Source organism: Penicillium atrosanguineum (assembly GCF_028827265.1).
Source record: "Penicillium atrosanguineum strain IBT 20685 chromosome Unknown utg000003l_segment0_segment0, whole genome shotgun sequence".
Taxonomy (NCBI): Eukaryota; Fungi; Ascomycota; class Eurotiomycetes; order Eurotiales; family Aspergillaceae; genus Penicillium; species Penicillium atrosanguineum.
The window spans coordinates 3,215,361-3,227,567 of record NW_026623135.1 but is presented as its reverse complement, the minus strand read 5'-3'; the positions used below and the strand labels follow the sequence as shown (position 1 = coordinate 3,227,567).

The 12,207-nt window shown below is 52.4% G+C and overlaps 2 protein-coding genes across 2 annotated transcripts; both read left to right on the top strand.

Annotated features, from left to right (window-relative positions):
* Positions 1-1,649: 1,649 nt before the first annotated feature.
* On the top strand, positions 1,650-4,545 carry N7443_004639 (Rho family guanine nucleotide exchange factor CDC24; the record flags this gene model as incomplete). The annotated part of the gene is made up of 3 exons (XM_056884695.1): positions 1,650-2,624; positions 2,685-2,933; positions 2,989-4,545. 3 exons carry the CDS (start codon positions 1,650-1,652, stop codon positions 4,543-4,545), a joined length of 2,781 nt encoding a protein of 926 aa, XP_056742973.1.
* A 1,036-nt stretch (positions 4,546-5,581) lies between these two features.
* Positions 5,582-7,204, top strand: N7443_004638 (pyridoxal phosphate-dependent aminotransferase; the record flags this gene model as incomplete). Its single annotated transcript, XM_056884694.1, has 4 exons — positions 5,582-5,663; positions 5,727-6,202; positions 6,264-6,549; positions 6,603-7,204. 4 exons carry the CDS (start codon positions 5,582-5,584, stop codon positions 7,202-7,204), a joined length of 1,446 nt encoding a protein of 481 aa, XP_056742972.1.
* Positions 7,205-12,207: the final 5,003 nt, after the last annotated feature.

Sequence of the window (12,207 nt, the reverse complement as noted above, 5' to 3'; positions counted from 1 at the left end):
AATGGTGGGAGGCTGCGATAGGGTGAGCGCGCCGATGACGGATGAGTCGATGGATCGGGGGCGAGACCAAGTGCGGTGACTTTTCAAGTCGCCCGCAAAGACAGATACCAGCTGTGCGCGCGTTGCAAAGCTTCTCTCAAAGCTTCAACGAGGATCACACCCTCTTGCGCTGGATGAAAGTCGTTGGATGGGGGGGATGGGAGTTCGGGGTCGGTGCTGCATGTCACGTCACGTTTAGCGGCGGGATCCACCCTAAAGTGATAGATCGGAAGGCAAGAAGGATCAACACATCAGATACGACAGGTCGAGGACAAGATGAGGGGGATTTGGTAGATTGAAGAACAACCACTTCCCAAATAAAAAATAACAAAAAACATGCCGCCTAGAGAGAGCAATGTAGGCACTGGAATGGCCTGCAGATCACGTGCTCCACCGTAGGGCAGGTGAAGTATGTAGAATCAACAACGATGACCTCGGAGGGCGATGAGAGAATGTCTGGAATGAACGCAAGGCGCAAAGTATACTACGTATTCCAGAGAGATGATTTGTTTTTCTTCCCTCAGCTATAAGTTTAGTGGCTATCCATGTACATATTCAGTTCTCGTGTTGTTTTATGACAAGTGCTTGAATGGACAGACATGTAGAAAGACATCTGATTTGCCATTTTTGAAGACGAGTAACTGAAACAAGCGTTAAAAGTGGTCTGGAGATCTAAGATTCTCTACTAAGATCATATCGGAACGTGTTACCGACTACACAGACACGACTCGAGGAATGATCCACGTCGAATTTCGAATAGAGGAAGAAGTTAGTATGAGCCACAGCAACCTTCAGTATCATTCTTCGAGTCAATAGCGTGAGCTAGCCCTTGATTCTACCAGTTTCACGGTATAGATCTCTCGTCTCAGGTAGAGTGGACTTGTGCCCCTCTCCACATCCCACCGCCCGATGGAACACGCGCTAAACCCAATCAGGCAACTGAACAGCCCTCCTTCCGCTCACCCTCTCCTTTCTCCCCATCCCGCCATCTCATTCCATCTCCGCCTCTCACACCCCTCTTACCTTTTGCTCCCTTCGGGTCGTCCAGCTCGCCTTCGGAAGTTGATTCTTCCTTCCTATCCCGAGTCTGTCGAGAGTCCTAGCGACCGGGCTCTAACTTTCCGAAACCCTAGGGGGGTTTCAATCTCTCTCATTCCACACGCTTGCCCGGCCGCAGCGTGGTCTCCGAACGATCTTCCCAGACCCATCGATTGGGTCTTGTCCACTGTTGGAGTCGAAATATATTTCAACTGTCCTCCTCCTTCGGCGGAAAGTAGCGGCGCGTTTTAGAGATACTGTCTGTTCATATAAACCCTCAGATCGTGGTTCTTCCGCGGGGAATTCTCCCTGTATATACACCACACCGCCATTCCTTGCGACTAAAAAGAAGTGGCACTTTGCACCTTGCCTTTCGGAATCCAGCCAAACTTGTCCCTGCGCCGCGCAGCCCATATCCGCTCGACCATCCGAACCGCAAGCAATCCATGGTCGGCATCCCGTCTGCTCGACACTCGTCGCTCCCTTCGATTACTATATATTCCAAGTCTGCTGTGCAGATTTGAACTGAGCCTGGCTGGTCTGACTCATTTACTCGGTCGACGTAAACGAAGATGATCGACTCTGCAGCAATGAGCGGCGCTCCGGTCGCCGAGGATAACATCATCAATCGGCGTGGTGGAGAATCCATTTATCAGAGTTGTGTCAATTTGAAGAGGCGGCTCTCGGAAGTGCCCAGCTTCGAACCTTTTCTCCAGGAGATGGCCGAGGAGGATCGCGAACGGGGTAACACCGACCCTGTGTCGTCGTTGTGGAACTGTCTCCGAGCCGGGTACCCGCTACTCAGTATCTATAATGCTTCTGGTCCGGATGATGAGCTTATTGTCGACCCCGTCAAAGTCCCCGAAGCGAAACGACCTAAAGCGGCAACCTTCAAGTTCTTGCAGGCATGTCTGCAGGACCTGGCCTTCCCCCAGCAAGATTGTTTCCTGATCACGGATCTATATGGTGAGAGCACGACTGGTTTCATCAAGGTCATCAAAATGGTGAATCGCGTGGTGGATATACTCGAGATGCAAGGCCAGTTGAAGCGTCCGTCAGTGGCAGACGCGCCGGCCGGTGTGCAAGCAACCGTGAAGCTTACCAAGCGAGAACACATTCTCAAGGAGCTTTTGGAAACGGAGCGCGACTATGTTCACCATCTTCAGAATCTACAGGCATTGAAAAAAGAGTTGGAAGAGACAGGAGCACTGACTGGAGATGCGAGTCATCAGATTTTTCTGAACCTCAACAACCTCCTTGACTTTGCGCAGCGATTCTTGATTCGGATGGAGCAACACTATGCTTTGCCGGAGGACATGCAAAACTGGGGCAGCCTCTTTGCCTTGCACGAAGAAGCCTTTCGACAGTATGAACCTTTCATTGCAAACCAGATGCGTTGCGACGAAGTCTGTATCCAGGAGTGGGACAAAATCAAGGTGGCTCCGCGTCACATAGACCTTCAACAAATGGTTGCGCAACCAAAAACACTCAATGGATTCTTTGTTAAGCCCTTCCAGCGCTTGACTAGATACCCGCTTATGTTGTCGGTAAGTTCAACCACGTCTCTGAATATCTCCATTTGAAGCTAATGTGTTTTCTGTCCATAGGAGCTTCGCAAGCAATTAGAAGATGAGCAACTTCAGGCCGACATCTCCCACGCCATCAATACCATTCAGAATGTGCTGGATTTTGCCAACGAGGCAATTCACAAGGAGCACTTGGCTGCGGCGGTGGTAGATCTATCAGAGCGAGTAGATGACTGGAAGACTCTGAAAATGGACGCTTTTGGTGATCTGCTCCGCTTTGGCACATTCGCCGTGGTCAAGGGAGACAGTGGCAAGGATAATGAGAGAGAGGTATGACGTTAATAGCACGATCCAGTGCTTAGACCCCGCTGACATGATTATCCAGTACCATATCTTTCTATTCGAGCGCATTCTTCTGTGCTGCAAGGACATCAACCCGAACAAACAGAAGACCAAGCTCATGATGAACAAAGACAAGCCGACCCTTTCAGCTAAAGGAAAGGCCCGTCTTCAATTGAAAGGTCGAATCTACATGGCCAATGTCACGGACATTGTCTGCCTTCAGAAGCCTGGCCTCTATCGTATCCAGATCTTCTGGAAAGGCGACCCGGGTGTTGTCGACAACTTCATCATCCGCTACTCTAATGAAGATACCATGAAGAACTGGTACAAAGATATCGATACCCAGCGGACAATTCAAGCAGAGCGTCGCACTCTTCGAAACACTGGTACCTCGGACAGCGAGTTCACATACATGGAGGGGATGGTGGCACACATGCCTAATCCTTACCAGGCAGAGTATGATCAAGATGATGTCGGTCGAGATGGACAGTACCACTCTGAATTCTCAATGAGTCGAAATGCCTCTAGCACTAGTCTAAGAACTCGGTCCGCCACCGGAGGTAGTACCAACTCCGTTCCTCACTCAAATGGTCGAACCCGCTTTGGAGGTGCCGATCCGTCACTCTCCGTGCATACTCAGCTCCCTGGCAATATGTCACCTGGTGACCGCAACAACATGAACTCATACTTCTCGCCCATAGAAACTCCATCTACCCGATCCAGTTCCCAATCTGGATTTTCTTTCGGACGTCAAAATACCAACTCGACAGGGGCTTCGCCTGGTTGGAACGAGGAGGCCCATCGCTACACTGCGCCTGCCTTGTCTCGCGGTGTCTCCAGAGATGGCTCAACCCCGACGGGTTACTATCCTCCCCCAACCAATGGACGAGCTGCCCAACGTCCCTCTTTGCCCCCTATGTCCGGGTCACAGGGACCTTCCTCTGCTAACGGCACTGCCCAGCGCATGCGTTCTGCCAGCAGCCCTGATATTCATAATAACATTAATGGACCGCCTGAGACACGTCGGTATATGGGCGTGCACACCATGCAGACTGTGGACAACGTCCCAGTACCCCCGATTCCCGCTCATATGGCGAACATGAAGGCCCCGGTCAATCGAAGCCAGAACAACTCCCCTACAAGTCAAATTCCTCTACGCACACAGCCACCCAATGTCCACACAACGCATTTCACCGATCCAGAGTACAATGACGCTCGCGGCTCAGGCCAACTCTCAGATCCCGCCACGTCTCCCTTGACCCAGGAAGAAGGCCTAGACGAGATTGATCCATACATGCCGACGCAACTCAAAGCGAAGGTGAACTTTGAGGAGAACTACGTCACGCTGGTGATTGCAACCAACATTCTCTTCCGTTCCCTGACGGATCGCGTGGATGCCAAGCTAGCTCGGTTCACCAACCGATCTATTGGTAACAAGACCGTCCGCCTGCGATACCGCGACGAAGACGGCGATTACGTCACTATCGACAGTGACGAGGCCGTACAGCTCGCATTCATGGAATGGCGGGAGCAACACCGCGACATGCTCGCGAAGGGTTTGGTTGGTGAAATCCAGCTTTACTGCCAGGTGGTCGACTAGATAGATCGCCCCACATGTCGTGTCTGCTTTCTTGTCCTTGAACTTGTACCCATCTATCTTTTCTCGCTGAGGAGAGCATCCGTTCCTCATTGTTCCGCCATCTCTTTGCATCGCCCTAGCGCTTGTTCCCCTTTTCACCCCCTTTCACCCCCTTCCCCCCAACTGGTTTGGCTTGGTTCTGTTGATCGGTCATTCCTGGAGAGCTGCACCATCATTGTCATACCCCTCTTCTTGTCATCATTCATCCTTCCACCAGGCCACAATGGTCTTCATGTGGTAGAACTCTGGCGTCTTCGGCAAGGGCATTGCAATTGCATAACGAGATGATCGCAACACGACGTCGAGAGGCGATAGGTCTTTTGATTTGGAGGACCTTTTTCACATCCCGTTCCTCGGAAAAACCGTGGCGGGAGCGAATGATGACTGCTATTGATCTCTATCTTCTTTGAATGTCCACGAACGTATGAAGCACCTTGATGTATGCATACTTGTTTTTGGATTTAAATATTTTCTAGGGGCCCTGCATGGAGGTTTCGACTCGAAATACATTGACAATTATTACCACGGCTCCTATCGTAGTTATCTCTTTTGCTGTCTTTAAGATCGGGATGCCGTGTCTCGGAAGAATCGGCAGTTGATACGCTTGGCAGGGCTGAAGTATAAGGAGCTACCAGCTGCCTATTTCGACCATATCAATAATTCCCAATAGTCCAGGGGTCGTACGTGGCCCAACGCCATCTTCTGGCCCAAGCTGGGATGCGGCATTTAAAATTGACTTCTGGCGACGCAGTGCTCCGTTTGGCTGTAAAGACGGGAATTGCGGCGCAGAGCAGTCGGTGCTCTCACCGAATCGTGGTCCAGCGTGTCAGGAAACAGGGCCACCTCGTCAATTCTTTTAATAGTGCGCCTCCCCTTTTTCTTCATTTTTTCCTTCTTTTTTCATAAAAAAATCCCCTTCCTGCGCGCCAGGAAAGTACATCGTCCTCTATACTGGTCTCGATTTTGAGCCACACCAGCCACATCGTTACAGCCAAGAATGTCGTTCTCAGGCCGCCGCGTTAGCATTTTGCGCCCCTCCACCCGCCGCTTCTCACAAAGCAAGGGCTTGTCTGACAACGGTACGTGTCTACGTATCCCTGCAAGACATTGAAAATCACCGGGCTAACGGCCCGATCTTCCAGAACTTCACTCCGAGACTCATCGCCAGTTCCGTACCGCACACGAGGGCCATCGTCCCCACGCCGGCCTCGACGCCTCCCGTGCCTCCACCGGTGTCGTCTGGTGCACAGAGCGAGCTTCCGAGCATGGCTATGCCGAAGACCCCTCCGGCTGGGCCAACCTAGGTCAGGGTGCTCCTGAGGCCGACGACGAGATCGAGGGCAGTTTCCCCCGCCCGACGTCGATCCCTATCACCTCTGCTGCTCGGGAGTACGGCCCGACCGCCGGTATCAAGCCGTTGCGTGCGGCTGTCGCACGTCTGTATAACGATCACTACCGTCAAGGGAAGGAGAGCCAGTACACTTGGGAGAATGTCTGCATTGTGCCCGGCGGCCGTGCTGGTTTGATTCGTATTGCTGCCATTCTGGGCAACTCGTACCTGTCCTTCCCTATTCCCGATTACTCTGCGTACTCGGAGATGTTGTCTCTGTTCAAGAACGTACGTTCATTGCTTTGTTGGATGGTTTGTGGAACTGAGAATTCTGACAATGAACTCATAGATCGCCCCCATTCCCATTCCCCTCTCTCAAGACGACCACTACCACATCCACCCCAACAAGATCGCCGAGGAGATTGCCCGTGGTACTCAGGTGCTGCTTACCTCGAACCCTCGTAACCCCACTGGTCATTTTGTGTCGCACGAGGAGCTGGCCGAGATCCAGGACATCTGCCGTGACCGCGCCACCCTCATTCTAGATGAGTTCTACGGCGGCTACAACTACGCCACCGACTGCGACGGCAGCACCATCAGTGGAGCCGAGCACGTCGTCGATGTGAACCAAGATGGTCCGTATCCCCCAAAGCCCAGCCAAGACCCAGATCATTAACTTGTCCTGCAGACGTCCTCCTGATCGACGGTATGACCAAGCGCTTCCGTCTTCCCGGTTGGCGTATCGCTTGGGTCGTTGGACCCAAGGAGTTCGTCGACGCCCTTGGCTCCGCCGGCTCATACCTGGATGGAGGCGCCAACGTGCCCTTCCAGGAAGCCGCCATTCCCATGCTCGAGCCCTCGCTGGTCCGCACCGAGATGAAGGCCCTGCAGTACCACTTCCGCGAGAAGCGCGACTTCGTTCTGAAGCGTCTTCACGAGATCGGTTTCCGCATGAAGGATGTGCCCCAGGCTACCTTCTACATCTGGCTTGACCTGACTTCTCTCGACCCTCCTCTGCCTAAGGAGGCTAACATTTCCGATGGGTTGAACTTCTTCAACGCTCTGCTGACTGAGAAGGTCATCGTTGTGCCTGGTATCTTCTTCGATTTGAACCCAGCTAAGCGTCGTGACCTGTTTGATAGTCCTTGCCATCACTTTGTTCGTTTGAGCTATGGCCCGAAAATGGATGTGCTCAAGATGGGATTGGATGGTATTGAGCGTGTTATTAAGCGCGCGCGTGAGGCGGGGTCGGCGAGCTGGGAGGATGAGGTTGCCATTCGGGATGATTAGATTTGATGTCGGCGCTGGGCTGCTTGCATTTACAAGTTGAGCGGGCTTGTTAGGACAGAGCGAAGCATATAGAATAGAATTCCTTTAGCACGTCAGTTGAGCTTCTGGCTGTAGGCAGGTCGTAGGTTCTGAAGGTTGTGGCTATGCTTCAGTCAGACTGAACTATAAGTCCCTGCCGAGTGAAGTGCGTAGTTCTGGGTAGTTCATGGTTCTTCCCAATAGACGGTTTCCTTGCATATGCGTCCAGGGTCTTGCTCGATCGAATGCTATTTTGATCCGCTTCGAGGTAGCTCAGCGGGCCTCCAAGGAGGCAAATCAGTGACGGTCTTCCTATATGAAGAGTAAAAATGGCCTTCCAAGAGCGCAACGAGGGTTTGTTAGAACAAAGGCATTGATTTCAAAACGACAAAATCCTGACAATAAAAGAGCAATATGCACCTAAGGTGGGATTTTGCTAGTCGTTAGATCCTCTAGAAAAAGCAAGTATGGCTCTCAGTCTCTCCATGCCTGTGTCCCGCGCTGTGGCTCTTCCGCTGTCTCCTCTCTTCCGGGTCTTCTCTTTTCCCTTCTTCCTTCCGCTCCGCTCTTGTCCTCTTCCTTTGCCGTTCCTGCTCTCGATTGCCGAGGTAATATACTAAATGTTACGTCCATTTCCCCCGGAGATCGCCTCCACCGCCAAGAGAGGTACAAAGCAATCTATTCTATACGAATGCGACGCGGCCAGGCTAGGCCCCCCAAAATACACCGTTCCGTATAATGTGGAAATACAATACGAGTATACGCCAAGGAGATTAATTCCACTGCCCGAGCCAGTGACCATGCGGGAGATTTGCAACTAACTCGGACGGGCAACGCCATCAGAGAACAATTCGTCTAGATTTGCTAGATCCGGTTTAGTTGTATGAATACCCACTCGTTTCGTGGATTACTTTGGATATCCCTGGGTACCAGAGTTCGGGAAATGGTTCCACCTGTCCACTGTGACCTTTACTATCAAGGATGCCCCAGTTGGGTTAGCGACTTTGCCGACAATCTGACAGTCCTAGCTTCGCTTCGTCTGGCCCCTCTCGGTGTTCACTTCAGCCGACGGCTACCTTTCCCGATTGCCTCCTAAGATTACCTCCTGACGATCGATGAACGATCATGTCCGTCAGGCTCGTCTAGACCGCGGCTGAGTTCGCGGTATTTAGCGCCTATCTCCGGTGCCACTCCGTTCCGTTGAACCTCTCATGCTCCACGGGAGATTGGGGGCCAAAGAGAGCCTCACAGTCCAGATACATCCCCAAGACTGGAACAACCGGAACAATAGAGTTACCGCGAGAGTTCGGGTTCGGTCTGAGCCGCGATACACAAACCTGTCTTGTCTTGTCCTGTCATGTCCTGTCCTGTCCTGTCCTGGGGCAAGAGCGTCGGCTCCAATCACTGACGATCGCTCGTATTCCATTCAATACACAAGGACACTTCGCCTACCGCATTCGGAAAGGATGTTTCGTGTTCTGCCGTATTCGCCCTGTCCTTCGACCTTCGACCTGACGGGAGCCCCCTGGCTTCCACCCACAAAGCTTGTTTCTGCTCTCTAGCCTCAACCTGGTGTGTGCGTCCCTGGGCAGATCAATCTAACCTCGAAGCAAATGATCCTTGCCTGCACGGCCGTGAAGAGGTGTCATGTCGTATTACCTTGTTTTTTTGTGACACACAACATTTACCATTTGCCACCTTTTTTCTACTCACCATTCCTGATCAGGAGAATGCAGTCCTTGTCCGTCGCCGGTGTGTGAGAGAACACACAACCAGATCGGAACTCGAAGCGAGAGCCGAAGGGTCCCGTCTGAGACGACCCATATAACTGACTTCATCCGCCTATGAGAAGACCTACGCCCTGATGAGACCCCTGGGACCAGCGACGTTCTACTTCGGTACAGGGACAATGATATTTGCTAGACATCCAATACAAGTGCATACATCGCCCATCGTTCCAGGAACCTGGATGCAAGCAATGGACCCCCCTCCCTACTCCAGTACTAAGTGGACCCGTCTCGGGAACGGTCGAGTAGCGTACTCCGCAGTGTATTACTCGGACATTACACCGGTGACATTCTCCCAACGTTCTATTGGAAGAAACGCAAATGCACCCACCACTCTGTGCACCCCCAGAGCGCTCCAACGTCCTCGGGGCCCAAGCTCCTTCACTTGGAAATCGACAGCTTAAGATTGGAGGCTGTCATCTCCGAGCTTCGCCAGCTTCCTCCATCTTTCCTTAGCGTCGTCCCCGACGATCATTTGACAGATCGCGGGCGCCCTCCCTTGTGTTCCCCGTGTCGTATAAGTAAACCACCCATCTGGTCGGGAATCGGAGCTTTCACGGTTAGCTCCATGCATCCTGCACATCGGTACCAATCGATTCTTTCATCTGTCGTGTGATGGCGTCTCATTGGTACTCTCTAGGCTCTCATAGATCAAGCAAATTGATCAGCTCATCCGCATTTCCTACCGTAATAGGCATGTCCTCTAATCAAACGGAAGCAAAGCCATGAATTCCAGACAGCTTCCTGCTCCACTGCCCCACAGCGCGCCAACGACAAGCGACCGAGCTCGGCGCCTAGACTTGGTGCCGGCCTCCGATACGACGTGACAGCGTGTCGTCATTGTTCTGCTCGGCTCCATGTTTCATCGCCGAACTCACGGACTAACGAGCAGGGACCATCCCTGCTCGATTGGCGCCTCCTTTCTGACCTCTCCACCACTCACACCGACTGGGAAACGATTTGCAAGGCCACTCGCCGTTTCTCGCTGGGAGCTATCTCCGCATATCGCTAGCTTGGACATTTTTCTCTCTACCCGTAGCCGTGCTGAGGGGGAGCACACGGTTCCCGTCAGCCATAGACACCGATCACTCCGGGGTACCTTGGAGCCATATAGACTCTATAAAATTGCGAAATTTTAGTTTCCCAAGCCAGAATCACCTCCCCAACACAACACAGTCAACAGCCACAATCCCAGCGCGACGGCGACATGCAGCTAGAAAACGGACAAGGCCGACGATGATTCGCCCTCGACCCGATCGCTCCTAATTCGCCGTTACCTCCCTCTGAGGTCCGCTAGCGACGGCGTTAGCAGCCGCTTGGCCTTGGGCCACAAATCAGCCTCGGTGGAGAAGACACTCTCGATCGCCCGAGATCGCGAAGGGGCCGCACGCGATGATTTTCCTGGATGTCTTATGTCGCAGTCGGTGCAGGAACCCCACAGCGTAGAATGAGAAGTGAAGTGCTTGCTAGTGCAGAAACGGCGATGATCCTGTTCCATTGTCATGTGGCTGGTCGGTTTTGAGTGTCTTGCAAAATGGATCCCTAGTCCTTTTCCGTTTTCTTTTTTATTTCTGTTTTTTTTTCCTCGTTCTAATCGTTTACCCGGACTACTGCTAGTGGACCTGTTTTCTTCCCAGTCTCTGTCCAAGGGAGGTTATGTTCGAGGTTGACGTGGCGGCGCTATGGGGGGTTGGCGTGAAACCAGCTTCATTTCATATCCACTGCCGCTGGGAGGATGGGAGTTGACAGGGATGCCAGTCTCGCTTATCGGTTCAGCATGTCATTTCGCAGCCCCATTGCATGCACCGACGATCCGATGGTTCGGTCCTGGAATCTTCATGGATCAACCATTGTGCGTGTTTCCCTTGATCTCTCGGGGTGTGTGCATGTGAGAATTGATGGTGGTTTCCAATTTGATGCCATCGGTGTGGGCTAGACTTTGCAGAGGTCTAGATTGTGTAATAGCGACCGTAGACCGCTCCCCCGGATAGCTGGAGGTACAGTACAGTACAGTACTTGGCACCTTCGCACTATGTCCTGGTCGAGCGATCCCGGTCTCCAGGTGGATTGGACGGATCTTGGGGGCGATCAAACTTTGATTGGCGCGAGCTCAATGGCTTCGTCACGGCCGCAGGTTTCTCTCTGCAAGCTCGGCATTCCTCCGAAGCGGTGTGCTAGTGAATGCCCGTCAAGCCCAATCCCGGGGTTTCCTATCAGCAAGGGCGCCGGGACTTGAGATCATGATCAGCAGAACAGAAGGGAGCAGGATCCACGGAGCATCGCAGCAGCTCAGGCCTCTCCTTAAACGCGGATGTGGGGAACCCCTTCAGCCTCAAACACCAACCTTCGGAAAGTTCAAGACGACATACGCCTGGGTGCAGAAGACGACCGCGATCACAGGACATGGGCATACAGGGCACAGGCACCCGAGCCGTGTCATCCGTATTCCAGTTCAGAAGTCCAACACCCCTGTTTAGCTTCCTAGCACCGGGCCCCCGCCCCCAAGGCACGAGGCTGCCATTTCAGGAATCTGCCTCCCTGCCTCTCTGCCTTTTTTGGTTATTCCCGAGTCCGCAGACTCCGCGTCCCCGCGGTGTACTCTCCGGACGCGTAAATTAAACAGGTATTTCCATCAGGGCGGGACCCTCGTCATCCAACAAAGAGTGACTAACTCGCTATTCAATTCGATCTTGAATTCTTGATCTGAGGACGAACCGATCGGAAACGGAAATCTTCTCCCCCACGCACGTCCTCGCCGATCACCGATACGCAAGCACAAAAAGAAAAAATACGGGCCCTACGACCTGCAGCCAGCTCAGTCGCATAACCTTGGAAAGTAGACTATGCGCGATAAAAAAAAATTAAAACAAATTAAAAAAAAAAAAAAAAAAAAAGAGGAACATCCTATGTACATCCTCGACTAGCCGGGCACTCGTAGATTGTTTCTCATTTCGTCTACGACTCGACTAACCTAATAGAAGATGGCGCCATGTCTCACAGGGTTGCGATGCAGCGTGGTGTAGCATTGCCACGAGAGATATCCATGGACAATTCAGCAAGCCTAGCAACTCTGTACTGTAGATTAAAAAAGTTTGCCCTGTACGGTCGATCCGACGATATTTTTTTTTTCGCGTGGCGATCCAGTCAGCGTTCCGGAGGATTACTTCGCACGAATCAATTTGCATAACCTAGGTCGCA